Source organism: Schistocerca serialis, chromosome 6, assembly GCF_023864345.2.
Source record: "Schistocerca serialis cubense isolate TAMUIC-IGC-003099 chromosome 6, iqSchSeri2.2, whole genome shotgun sequence".
NCBI lineage: Eukaryota > Metazoa > Arthropoda > Insecta > Orthoptera > Acrididae > Schistocerca > Schistocerca serialis.
The window spans coordinates 138,907,424-138,922,411 of NC_064643.1; the positions used below are offsets into that span (position 1 = coordinate 138,907,424).

The window sequence follows — 14,988 nt, forward strand, 5'->3', positions numbered from 1 at the left end:
CACCCAGGTTCACCATTGTTGTCTAGCAAACGTCCCCATCTGTTGACTCAGGGATCGAGACGTGGCTGCACGATCCGTTACAGCCATGCGGATAAGATGCCTGTCATCTCGACTGCTAGTGATACGAGGCCGTTGGGATCCAGCACGGCGTCCGTATTAGACTCCTGAACCCACCGATTCCATATTCTACTAACAGTCATTGGATCTCGACCAACGCAAGCAGCAATATCGCGATACGATACACCGCAATAGCGATAGGCTACAATCCGACCTTTATCAAAGTCGGAAACGTGATGGTATGCATTTCTCCTCCTTACACGAGGCGTAACAACAACGTTTCACCAGGCAACGCCGGTCAACTGCTGATTGTGTATGAGAAATCGGTTGAAACGTTCCTCATGTCAGCACGTTGTAGGTGTCGCCACCGGCGCCAACCTTGTGTGAATGCTCTGAAAAGCCAATCATTTGCATATCACAGCATCCTCTTCCTGTCGGTTAAATTTCGCGTCTGTAGCACGTCATCTTCGTGGCATACCGTGGATTCAACAAGTACTTCATAGGATTCCAGGTGCCTACGCAAGGTCACACACTTCCCGTAGTTTGCGGGCGTTTGGTTTCTGGGCGCGGAGCTGGTGCCCGACAGCGTCCCTGTTGGGTTTAATCGGATCGAGATAAGCCAACTTTGATCGCCAAGACACCAACGCGAGTTCTATATCACGCTCCTCAAACTATTGCAGCAAGATTCCGGCGTTGTGACACCCACAATTATCCTGCTGGAAGATGACATCGCTGTTGGGGAATACATGAAGCATAAGGGTTTACAGCTGGTCCCTAATAACGTTCGCGTAGTCGACGGCTGTCATGGTACCTTCGATTACTACAGCATATCCCATCATGGAAGCCCAGGTGAATGTCCCCCATAAAATAATTCTGTTCCCACCAGCCTGCGTCCGTGGCGCGTTGCATGTTTCGAGGAGCCGTTCGCCTGGAAGACGACCAAGAACTTGATTTAACAATATACAGGATTCATCCGACCAGAGGGCACGATTCCACTGATCCGCTGTCCAATCTCGATGAACCCATGCCCACCGTAATCATAGTTGAAAGTGGTGCTGGTGGTGGTGGTGGTTAGTGTTTAACGTCCCGTCGACAACGAGGTCATTAGAGACGGAGCTCAAGCTCGGGTTAGGGAAGGATTGGGAAGGAAATCGGCCGTGCCCTTTCAAAGGAACCATCCCAGCATTTGCCTGAAACGATTTAGGGAAATCACGGAAAACCTAAATCAGGATGGCTGGAGACGGGATTGAACCGTCGTCCTCCCGAATGCGAGTCCAGTGTGCTAACCACAAGTGGTGCTGGGTCAACAACTGAACACGCAGGGGTCCTCTGATGCATAACACCATGTTCAACACCGTGAGATGAACGGTGTGCTCCAAAACGCTTATGCCTTCGCCAGCACTGTACTCTCTCATCACATCACTTCCTATGCTACTTTAGAGAGCGGCAAGCCTCCGATCCCTATCTTCTGTGATGAGGTATGGACGTCCACCTTCTTATCGCCTACTCGTGGTTTCAACATTCTTCAACCACTTTCCATAGGTGCTGACGACAGTAGCACACGAACAGCCGACCATGTTCGCCTATTCCGAGATGCTCGCTCTCAGGCACAGGGCCACAACAATCTGGCTTTGTCCGAGTGGCTTAAGTCTGCGGATTTCCACACTTGCGCTACCTACCGTCGCTGAAATGATTTACCATCCGCCTCTGCTCCACCCATATACAGGGTTATTACAAATGATTGAAGCGATTTCACAGCTCTACAATAACTTTATTATTTGAGATATTTTCACAATGCTTTGCACACACATACAAAAACTCAAAAAGTTTTTTTAGGCATTCACAAATGTTCGACATGTGCCCCTTTAGTGATTCGGCAGACATCAAGCCGATAATCAAGTTCCTCCCACACTCGGCGCAGCATGTCCCCATCAATGAGTTCGAAAGCATCGTTGATGCGAGCTCGCAGTTCTGTCACGTTTCTTGGTAGAGGAGGTTTAAACACTGAATCTTTCACATAACCCCACAGAAAGAAATCGCATGGGGTTAAGTCGGGAGAGCGTGGAGGCCATGACATGAATTGCTGATCATGATCTCCACCACGACCGATCCATCGGTTTTCCAATCTCCTGTTGAAGAAATGCCGAACATCATGATGGAAGTGCGGTGGAGCACCATCCTGTGGTACGTTTAGCTCCCTGCTTGCTTTATTCGTTGACTTCCGCGGGCTACGCGTGAAGCTTGCCCGCACGCGTTCAACCGTTTCTTCGCTCACTGCAGGCCGACCCGTTGATTTCCCCTTACAGAGGCATCCAGAAGCTTTAAACTGCGCGTACCATCGCCGAATGGAGTTAGCAGTTGGTGGATCTTTGTTGAACTTCGTCCTGAAGTGTCGTTGCACTGTTATGACTGACTGATGTGAGTGCATTTCAAGCACGACATACGCTTTCTCGGCTCCTGTCGCCGTTTTGTCTCACTGCGCTCTCGAGCGCTCCAGCGGCAGAAACCTGAGGTGCGGCTTCAGCCGAACAAAACTTTGAGTTTTTCTACGTATCTGTAGTGTGTCGTGATCATATGTCAATGAATGGAGCTACAGTGAATTTATGAAATCGCTTCAATCATTTGTAATAGCCCTGTACTTCTCTTACCGCGTGACGTGCTCTCAGTGACACCAGGCTGCGTAAAACCTCCCGGTGGGAATGGTCATAATGTTTTGGCTCATCAGTGTATTACTGGTCCATTTATAAGCAGAAACCTTACAATAGAGAAGGAGAAGATGAAGAGGAGTCCCTCTGCGGTACGGCGGCAGAAGTATCTGAAAAGAAGAGGTAGAGAGCGCATGAGAAGGGTCCGTGGGAGTCGTGTGTGGTACATCCGTGGAGTGATACAAGAACCGTCGAGCCTAACAGCGCGTCGCGGAAGTGAAGCATGACAGGTGCTTCAAATTGTGGAAAAGGCTCGGATAATGAATGGTTCCAAGTGTTGGAGGACTGAAAAGGAAAGGTGAGCTACATGACGTACTGCAGGTACTCGGAAAAACTATGTGTCAGCTATTTAAGTACTGGAAGTACGCTCATGGTTCAGCCGACGATAACGACGGACCACCTCTTGAATTAACCGCCTCTAGAAAAGGTAGTGGTTTAGTATTGTAATGCATGGGCTAGTCCTTAAATCCATATCATTGATATAATAATCTTACATGTTTTGTTGGCAGTGAATTATCTGTTGAATACGTCTTAAAACGAGTTCCTGTTCCGAATGTTTCATTGAGATTAAGTGTCATACTGTTGAGTATTAGATACAAGCTCTGTTCGATTAATTTATTTCTAAATGGCGCTTGAATGATTAAAGTAGTTATTCCAAAATCAGTCCTCAGATTCAAACAGTACCTGTTATTACGCGTCGATGATTTATTAAGTTTCTTTTCATTGCTACACCAAAAACAAAAACTTGAGCAGGGTAAAAAAAGAGGTTTATTACTGAAAAATATTGTGACTGCTTACTAGAAAGTGAAAAATTTGTAGTTTATTCAAAGTCTACATTTACACAGTAATTATATTTTTCAAAATAGGTGATGTCTGTCTCGGACTGACGACCGTAATTTTACAAGCCATTCCTTGTTGCACCCTTCCGCTTAAAATGTATGAACTCATACTCATTTGTAATTTGACTGTTTTCTGTTTCGGATTCCTTCTCAAAACTTTGACTTTTAAACCGTGTGCTTTCGAAAATCCGAATTTACACGACAACGATTAAAAGTCGTGTTTTCGGAATAGTCACAGCATTCACAAAAGAGTTTAATTTTCCAGTTAATTCTTCGTATTAGCTTAGCTCCAGAATACATATAATCTTAATTTTAATAATCAACAGCCTCAGTTGCACCGTTTACCTAGAATTTACCTAGGTTTCAGTCGGGATAACCCTTCTTCAGAATAACAGTAACTACCGTTTGTCCATAGTGGACATCGTCAAGCTAAAACTATGTCCACTATGGACAAACGGTAGTTACTGTTATTCTGAAGAAGGTTGGGTTATCCCGACTTAAACCTAGGTAAATCCTAGGTAAACGGTGCAACTGAGGCTGTTGATTATTAAAATTAAAATTAATATTTATACAGTTGCTGACAGGGCCGCGAAATGTTGAGGATTTTTAAATGCATATAATCAATTACAGACAAGTAGTACGACTAGAGCATCCTCTTCAACTTTTTTCCTGTCTTTCAGAGTGTATGACAAATGCCTGTCGATTTACCCAACCCGTTAAACCGTAGCAGAATACCATACCAGAAATTAAAAAACACCATTTCAGTGTAACTCTTCAGGCTTTCCCGGCGAGATCTTGACATGTGTTCATATGCCACTGAATCATTAGTGTTGTTCCGACTACAAACGGTACATACGGAAAAGCTAAAGTAGGAGGCAGTTGTTAGGTGCTGTCTGTATCAACAGGGTCACGGTCAGAGGACTAACTACAGAGAGAAACACAACCAATAAGAAATGAACAATGAACACAAAGAGCATGACAGCTTACAGCACTGACTACTAACTGTTCTCATAACAAGTAAAATGGCCCATATCTTAAAACGTTTTAATTTTCGAACATATACCGGGCGGTTATAATTAAACTTTCCCTATTTAACACGTTATAACACGGAAACTAATTACCGTACGCGAGTTCCAATCTTGGTAGCATTTGTTAACGGGTGCATGATTTCCATGAGTCACAGCGCCACCGTCTAGTTCCAACTGTGGCCACCAGGTGCCGTGATCGGTCATCGTGATTCATAGTCTCACACACCTGAACAGTCATAATGCACTTGTTGACGCGTCAACATGAGCTTGGACAAAAGGAGCAGAAGCCCTATTATCAAAACAACAGTAATGCTGCAGCTGCTCTTCGAGAATATTGCCGGCTTATAGGATTACGGGAGGGTCCTCTTGCTCCACCTGCTGTGCGGAGAATGATGAAGAAGTTCGAATTAACTGGAGAACTGGTCGTCGCTCCGGTAAGAGGCTAAAGAGCGGTTGCACCACAGGTGGTTGATGAAATCAATGTTGCTATGGCGGACGTCGCTGCGCGCAGTTCCCGATTGTCAGGCAGTGTGCGTGCTGTGTCACAACAGTTGAACATCTCGTGGTCCACAGTACGGAAGGTGCTTCGAACCATTCTCAAATGGTTTCCGTACAAGATCCATATCGCACAGCAGCTTGCATCACAGGACGCACAACGACTTTTTGACTTCACTCTCCACTTTCTCGCAGGTGTTGAAGTTGCCGAGGGCTGGCCCTGGATCATCCTATGGACAGACGAAGCTCATTTTTCTCTGATGGTCGAGGTGAAGACACAGAACTGCCAAATGTGGGGATCTTCACCTCCAGTCATTGTGCATAAAGTTCCTCTGTATGGTGAACGTGCCACCATATAGTGTAGCTTCACGGCTATGTTCATCATTGGCCCATTTTTTTGACATGTTGTCGCTCAAGTACTAAAGACGTGCAGTGTGTCTGGCCAGCCTTACTGCGATATGCTTCGCCAGTATGTCATACCCCTTCTGGAGGAGACAGACGCATTGAATTCAACAGTTTTCATGCAAGATGGGGCCACAGAGCACAACGCTCGTGAAGTTCACCTGCTTCTCCGAAACACATTTGGGCGCAGTCGAATTATCAGCCGATCGTTTCCAAATGCTTGGCTGGGACGATCACTTCCTGTGATTTCGGGTTGTGGGGCTACCTGAGGGACAGTGTTTACCAGGGGAACATTTACACATGCGCTGATCCGAAGCGCAGCATATCAAAGGACGTAGCCAGCATACCTACAGGCGTGCTCCGTTCTTCTGTGTGGAACGCAATCCTTCGCTTTCAGAATCTTCAAGACACTGATAGGCACTACACTGAACCCCTTTTGGAACAGTAATGGTAACGGTATGTAATGGTATGATATCCTGTAGCAGTACATTAGAAGTGTTTCAATTGAATTGATTCTGCATTATTTCTCTTCCCCGTGTCGTTGGCATTAATGTACCGAGTTTGGTCCCTGTACTATAATTGGTTTCCGTGTTGTAACGTGTTAAATAGGGAAACTTTAATTATATCCATCCGTTATTTACTGGAATTTTTTTTCTATTTTGACCAGTGCTGGCTGTCTCCTCTACGATTATGGGACACTTGTTACGAATGCTCTGAATATTCTGAATATGGTGAGTGTTATGTTGCTGTTGTTGTATGTTCAGTACAAAGACTGGTTTGATGCAGCTCTCCATGCTATCCTGTCCCGTGCTAGCTTCTTCATCTTTGCGCAACTACTGCAGTCTACAACCATGTGCACCTCCTTACTGTGCTGAAGCGTTGTCCCCCCTCTTCATTCTTCATTCCTTCTACTAGCCACGTAAGGCTCTTGTATGTTTACATATCTCCTCTACTGCCGCTTTGCACTTTCACAGTAAGACTCGTTTTTTAATTCCCTTTTGTTTGATTTATTTGCTGCATTTTAATATTTTCTCCTTTTGTCGATTTGCTCCCTCTGAAACTTTTCACAACTACTGATTGTTTCAATTTATTCAGATCTCATTAAATTCCTGCCTTCCTGCACTTTCTCCAGTTCTAATCTGCAATTCATAACGAGTGAAGTATGGTCAGAGGCTACATCTGCCCCTCGAAATGGTTCGCAGTTTGAAATCTGGTTTCGAAATATCTGTTATAATGTTATGTAATGAATCTTAAAACTATCCTGTGACTCCCGGCCTTTTTCACGGATACAACCTTCTTTTATGATTTATAACTATTAGGAATGATTAAATTGTGCTCTGTGCTGAATTACACCAGGCGGCTTCCCCTTCATTCCCCTGCCCCAGTCAATGTTTTCCTACCTTTATTCCTTCTAATCCATTACTATTAAATTCTCGTCTCCTGTAGCGATCGGAATAATTTCTTTTACCTCATCACACATTCTTTCAGTCTCCTCATCACCTGCTGAGCTAATCGATATATAAACTTTTACTACCGTAAGGGGTATTGACGTTGGTTTTGTCTTTCTCCTGGCTACGACAATGCATTCACTACGCTGCTTTTCCTATAATTATTAGGCCTACTTCTGTTATGGCGATCAACATTTGATCATGGTTTTAAGGGAAATGACCAACATCTAACCATGATTTTACGGGAGGATGAAGCGAGATCTAGTCGCAATAAATTTCAACTGCACAACTACATCGTTTTTTTTTAATGAGTAACGGTGGACATATGAATACACTGAAGAACTGGCTGACTCTGCTTTCTTTTACGCTACTGTGTCATACGGTACCGTTCTTTCGCGTAACTCCACAAACCGAGAAAAAGTTTCTGGAGTGCAAAAGGATGTAGTAAGACTCATTTTTGCGGTAAATTCAAGAACAGCACGCCAATGCCGATTCAAAAAATGGGATATTCTGGCTACTGCTTCTCATTCTATTGATTCTTTAACGATGTTAATTTTAAGTAATAGGACAACGAGAAGTATACTAAACAAATCTGAACATTTTGTGTTAAATTCCTCTGCTTTCTATTGCGACTAACTTAACGCGATATTTTACTACCGGCTCAGCTGAAGCGTAGCGAAATGTGGTTGTGTTGTGTGAGTCAGCTGAGAAATCAATAATGTATACAGTGTGTTTAAACATGAACGTCTCTGTAATTCGCTTTGGTGAGTCCTTTTTACTTACGTGTGTTGCTTATATCATAACTGCTGGTCGTTACGATGCGAGAGCATCCGTGGCTTACCTGTTCAAATGGCTCTGAGCACTATGGGACTTAACATCTGAGGTCATCAGTCCCCTAGACTTAGAACTACGTAAACCTAACTAACCTAAGGACATCACACACATCCATGCCCGAGGCAGGATTCGAACCTGCGACCATAGCAGCAGCGCGGTTCCGGACGGCTTACCTGTACTGGTGGAGATTCCCGGGTTCGATTCCCGGCGGGGTCAGGGATTTTCTCTGCCTCGTGATGATTGGGTGTTGTGTGATGTCCTTAGGTTAGTTAGGTTTAAGTAGTTCTAAGTTCTAGGCGACTGATGACCATAGCTGTTAAGTCCCTTAGTGCTCAGAGCCTTGTTTTTTTTTTTTTTTGTACTGGTGGAGAAACAAGTAAACATCCCCTCGATATGCATAGGCTGTATCATTCTTTCTCCACTCAATGCTTTCTTTTGATCAAAGCCGTCTTGTTTCCGTAGATGTGCGAGCAGAAAAAAGTGTCTATGCTGAAAATAGTATCTATTATCAAATGAAATATTTTCGAGATCTGGTGGTCAGGAAATTTGAGCTATCCGACTGGACTTTGAGGGGTTAGTATTCAAAGCGGTGAACACTGACGAAATGTACAAGAGAAACAAGCGGTCGGTAAGGGAGCCGTGAGAGTTAAAAAAATGACGGACAAGAGGAAAATTGGGCGTGCTTGTTGTCAGCGCTGATGGATTGTTTACAGGCGGCCAACTCGGTGGCGGTGGCGGGTTTCGCCGTGTCGGATGTCGGTAGCTGCGATCGGGTATCGCCTCAGCTGCGGACCGGCACCCCCGTCCCCCGTTGTGTCTGTAAACCACACCGCCCTCCCCTCCCCCTCTCCACCCACCACCCTCCCACGCCGTGACCAGAGGCAATCTCTGAGACACCCGATCCCTGATCCCTGCTGCACGCTAACTGCCCAGCTGCTCTTTCCGGTGACGCAAGAGCGATAGGTGTGAGTGCATGCGCAGATACCGCTATACAGCAAAGCACGAGCACAGGTAAAGAAGCTGCGGAAGTTGGTTCAAATGGCTCTGAGCACTATGGGACTTAACATCTAAGGTCATCAGTCCCCTAGAACTTACAGCTACTTAAACATAACTAACCTAAGGACATCACACACATCCATGCCCGAGACAGTATTCGAACCTGCGACCGTAGCGGTCCCGCGGTTCCAGACTGAAGCGCCTAGAACCGCTCGGCCACTCCGGTCGGCAGCTGTGGAAGTACTCGCAGTCGTAGAGGTAGGGTACTATACGAAGTAAAGCACGATATGTTTTCTCGGACTATAGTGCAGTCCTGTGGCAAGTACTGTTATACTGTAACTGTATTCGAAAACTTACTGTTTTCTGGTCATCGGGCACGATTTGGTCGAGCGGGGCTTCATTAAAAATGAAAGAATTAATCAGTGAAATGGGGTTGGAAAAAAATGGAATTGGCGTGTGTACCGATGATGCAACACAATTCCGGAAACAAAAACTGGGTCACAGGTTAAAGTTAAATCTGCAAGCAGTGGTTCTACTAAGAATAATTTCATTCATTGCATGAGTCTTTAAGGACATCTAGTACTTAAGAAAATTCCTGAAAATCTAAGTGCTGTATTACAAAATGCAATTGAAGTTAGCAATCTAATTAACATTTCCTTTCTCGAAACTCGTCTCTTCGCAAACTTATGAAATGACATTGGACTGATATCTAGCACATTTTTACTGCATACTTAAGTTCGATGACTACTTTTCATCCATAATAATCAGAAGTGTATCCATTTCTTCAACAGCATAAATTCTGCGTAAATATGCAATCTGTGAGATATACGAGTACACAGAAGCGCCAAAGCAACTGGTACAGGCATGCGTATTCAAATACGGAAATATGTAAACAGGCAGAATACGGCGCTGTGGTCGGCAGTCTGGCACAGTTGTTAGATCGGTTACTGCTGTTACAATGGCATGTTATCAAGATTTAAGTGAGTTTGAACGTGGCTTTATGGTCGGCGCACGAGCGATGGACACAGCATATCGGAGGTAGCGATTAAGTGCGGATTTCCCCATACGACCGTTTCATGAGTGTAGCGTGAATATCACGAATCCGGTAAAACATCAAATCTCTGAAATCTCAGCGGCCGGGGAAAGATCCCGCAAGAACGAGTCCACCGAAGACTGAAGAACGTGTACGGGTATGGAGTCAACATTATGATTCCATGGACCCTGCTTGTCAGCAGGGGAATATGCAGGCTGGTGGAGGCTCTGTAATGGTGTGGGATGTGTGCAGTTGGAGTGATATGGGACCCCTGATACGTCTAGATACGAGATACGACACGTACATAAGCTTCTTGTCTGGTCATCTCTATCCATTCGCGTCCATGTTGCATTCCGACGGACTTGAGCAACTCCAGCAGGACAACGCGACACCTCATAGGTCCAGTATTGCTATAGAGTGGCTCTAGGAACACTCTTCTGAGTTTAAAAATTTCCGCTGTTCGCCAAACTCCGCAGACATGAACATTATTGGGCATATCTGGGATGCCTTGCAACGTGCTATTAAAAAAAAAAAAAATGGTTCAAATGGCTCTCAGCACTATGGGACTTAACTTATGAGGTCATCAGTCCCCTAGAACTTAGAGCTACTTAAACCTAACTAACCTAAGGACATCACACACATCCATGCCCGAGGCAGGATTCGAACCTGCGACCGTAGCGCGTGCTATTCAGAAAAGATCTCCACCCAGTCGTACAGATTTATGGATAGCCCTGCAGGATTCATGGTGTCAGTTCCCTCCAGTTTCACTAGCTCTTCAGTGTATTTGAGAGACCCAAGAGCTGTTATACAGGAGCTGGACAAAACTATGAAAACACCACGAGACATGCATGCTTGAACATAAATGCTGATGCTAGCCAATCCTGAAGGCTGTGATGTTGTATTTGACGACGAGCGGAACTTGTGAAATGTCGTCAACATGTAGTAACTGTCAGCCGTGTTCGGAACAATGTTCTGTGTGTTTATGAGTGGATTACGTCGTAGCTAAGTGAATTCGGAAGAGGGAAAGCCGTTGGTGCTCGTATCGTAGGTTCTTCCGTAATGAAGGTAGCCGAAATGTTTGGTGTTTCAAGAGGCATCATATCAAAGATTTATATCTCATACAGGGAAACCGGAAAAAACATTATCCTCTAAGTCACAAAGTGGACGGAAGTCTGTGTTCAATGGTCGTGACAGACGGTCATTGAAGAGGACTGTGACAAAGAATAGGAAGACGACATCTGCAAAAGTCATGTCAGAACTGAATGTCGCACTTGCGAACACTGTCAGCACCTAAATAACACTAAGGGAGCTCCATAAGCAGGGAACTGCAAGGCAAGCCGGAATTCCAAAATCACTCGTCAGTGATGCAAATGCCCATAACATGGAAACGTGGTGAAGCCATAAACCTGGACCACTGGGCAATGAAAGAATGTCATTTGATCGGATGAATCTTATTTTACTCTGTGGGCTCCTTGGGTACAAGTATTATGCGACCACTTTGGCTGATCAGGTCCATCCATGGAACAGAGGTTTTCCCCATTGGTGATGCTGTTTTCCAAGTCGACGGGGCCCTATTCTCAGAGCTCGCATCGTCCAGGACTGCTTTTGTGAGCGCGAGGATAAATTTCCAAATCTCCCTCGACCGCCACAGTCACCAGATCTCATTGTTGTTCAATTATTGTGATCTTCCTAGGAAAGAATAGAGCGTGATCGTTGTCCATCTCCATCTTCGTTACCTGAACGTGACACTATTTTTCAGGAAAAAAAGGTAAAGATTTCCTTGTAAACCCTACAGGACCTATATTTATCCATTCTGAGACGACTGGAAGCTGTTTTGAATGCCAACGGGTTTCCTACACCGTATTAGGAATGGTAACGTAATAGACGTTTGGTGAGTCCATGTTTCGTCCGACTCCTGAAGCTCTCCACTGGAGAATAAGAGTTATTTTACACTGACAATATTTTGAAATTTAAACATTTTGAAGCAAAAGATGTGAAACAGTACTTTCGAAATATTTTCATGAGCAGGCGACTTTCTTTATTGCTGATAATAACTTAAATTTTGGTTTAGTTAAATACGACATTGTAGATCATTTGTCCTGTTAGCGCCATATTTTTCATAAATACTTTATATGACTCTAAAAATTAATCAGTTACCTTAAATTGGAATCATTTGGCCATTGGAATGGAACATGGGAACATCTAGTGCTAAGAACGTGGGAAAAATTTGCAAAAATGTCGTGTCATTCGAATCACAATCTTAAATTCTCAACCGAAAACTTGAACACTTTTCGACTTTGTGTTAAGGCAGAATTTGAGTACTGTTGGTTTTACAGTGACAGTACTTTTGCCGTTATGTTTCAATAAGCAGTCACATCCATCGCATTAAAAATAAATTCATGTTTTCTGCCATTCAGTAAAATATCCTTTGTTGTATTCAGACTGTAATTGCTGATTTAATGAATAGTGCACTTTTTCAATTTACGTCCGTCTTTTTGTTCACATCCCTGTTGGCGTCTTAATCCACTGTTTTATGGTTCAAATGGCACTGAACAAAATGGGACTTAACTTCTGAGATTATCAGCCCCCTGGAACATAGAACTACTTGAACCTAACTAACCTAAAGACATCACACACATCCATACCCGAGGCAGGATTCGAACCTGCGACCGTAGCGGTCGCGCGGTTCCAGACTGTAGTGCCTTGAACCGCTCGGCCACTCCGGCCGGCTCCACTGTTTTAACTTCGTTTCTTAAAGACATATTTACCTAGGTTAAACGTTTCTTCTCAAACATTGTTCGCACGAAAGGGTATACTCGATCAGGATTTCAGCAAAGAGAAACATTAGGGTGCTGTTCGTGTTGGAAACGGCTCTGGGAAATCAGTATACTGAATGTTTCTATACACTCTTAACGTTAATTAATTTACAACAGTCGCGAAAATTGTGGCTGTGCAAAATGGATCGCTGACGAGAAAGATTGAGGTGCCCTGACCTGAAAGATCTGTTGCTCACAACAAATTCTTCTTGTGCCTTGGAAAAATCTAACGTCAAAAACGGACTGCAAAAAATGACTCAGTTTCACTCTGAACAATAACACCTAAACAATTAAAGGACCGTGAGGAAAAAGTGGTAGCAGTGACTCAAACGACAGTTTGGAATGGACCAATCAGCAAAGATCAGAAGGCGAAAAGAATCGCATCTAACCCAAATTTTGATACATTGAGTTCGAAACCATAGTTAGGAATCTGGCTTTCGACAAATGTTATAGAAGCTGGGACATTTCAAGGCTATATTTCGCCAGAAGTCAACCAACCAATCATCACTAGCTCATGGGTTTCAACCATAAAATTGCCCGCCTACAAAGAAAATCAGTTATCAGGATGAGTAACGTGTCAGAAGTAAATGACATTACAGTCAGTAGATAACTGATTTGCTACAGGATCGTTTAGTCAGTAAGGTACTGCTCTGATCCATGGTGAGGGGAGTACATCTGAAATCGCTATGTCACTTCTCAAGGACATGAAGTGAACTACTAAAATAAATTCAGTAACATTTTCCTCACTGTGAGGATCTTATCATCTATAGTCGTTCTGGAAACGTTCGCGGCTCAGATGAGAATCACTTACCTCATCTTGGTCCGGCTTCTTCACGTATCCAGGTGGAGGTTTGGCCAGTGCTGCCACCAAACAGACCGCGAAGAGCAGCAGAGTCTGCGAACAAGTGTGGAAACCGTACTGGTCAGTTCATGCCATTTGTCTGCTCGTTCTTGAAGCTTATACTTTAATTACTATGTGATATTTATCGTATTGCTCTGAAGTCTCCGTTTTCCTGCCATTAATGAGAATATCTGAAAGATTTTCGATTTTTTGGTCAATATAGAAGAGTATTAATTTCAGTCTACATTCGTTCATTTGTACTAATTTCGTGAAACAATATCTGATATATCACTCGTTGTAATTTTGCCATTTTGCCATTTATGGCATTTATGCCATTTATGCACATGTGCCAAATTTGTACAGAGACATTATCACAAAAATTAGAGTTTCACAGTCTAGATGCAATCATTGTAAATTGATAAAATGGTTCCCGTGCTTTAGGGACAATGTCAAGAAATAAAAGCAATGAGTGAGAAACAATTTTGTTGTTTATATTTTACATAAATATTCCCCATGATATGAATATTTTCAGTTAATGTGACAAGCGAGAAACTGGGACGTACATTAATCATTACAGAGTGACAATGATGTACATTATATAAATGTTCTGCTACACGAGCTGGGCGAAATGTGATACACCGTGATGCATTATTAAATGATTTTAGGGTAAAATATTAGGACATACGTCGTTAACAGCTGAAATCAGGACAGTTTTAATATTTTTTGAGGGCTGAACATTTGACACCTTCCCAAAAATCTTACAAATACAGAAACTACTCATATTTAATAAACATAATATTATCTGCACTCCTGGAATTGCGTGAAACCACGTGAGTGGATGACATAATCTCTTAAATGTTTACTTGTGACAAGGGATGTTGTCTACGTTACTAACTTGAAACAAATAATGTTAAAGGAAATTTGGCTCCATACATTGTTAATCTGAACTGAACAACAACGATCACATTCTTTCGACTCAAGCAATATCCCTCAACAATTTTCAAAATTTTATTGATGAAGTTCGGGTTCACACTGTATCCTGTCCTCAGAGAGTGTCTACTTTCGATTATGGCAGCTTCAAGCCTTCGTTGTAAGTCGAGGAAAAATAGCTGTTTTCAAACCTTCACTTATGTAGACATTTAGAACGGGACAGTCAGTAAGATTGCACACTTTGCATTCTGTAAAAGCAAAAATGCCCCTTCCTTCAATGTGCATTTAAAAAGTAGATGTTGTCTTGCATCTAAATTCTTTTCCTGCATTTATACTTCGCAAGTCATATTACGGTGTGTTACTACCTATACGTCGTGTATCAGTCAGTGTTATGTTTTTCTTTCCTTTGCACCTCCTCTACCTCCCCCTCCCCTTCCTCGGCACCCCCTCCCGCCCCCACCAATCTTACGTTCTCCATTTGCGAATAGGGCGTGGAAAGAACGATTTATCGGTGAATCTCTGTTTCATATCGAATATATCTGAGCCTATTGTTATTTTCATTTT

The 14,988-nt window shown here is 43.4% G+C and overlaps 1 protein-coding gene across 1 annotated transcript in view; it reads right to left on the reverse strand.

Annotated features, from left to right (window-relative positions):
* Positions 1-14,988, reverse strand: part of LOC126484381 (uncharacterized) — a 246,736-nt gene that overhangs the window by 125,175 nt on the left and 106,573 nt on the right. Inside the window, exon 2 of the mRNA XM_050107869.1 lies at positions 13,465-13,548. Within this exon, the coding sequence (XP_049963826.1) occupies positions 13,465-13,548 (84 nt within the window). The remainder of the gene's footprint in view (positions 1-13,464; positions 13,549-14,988) is intronic.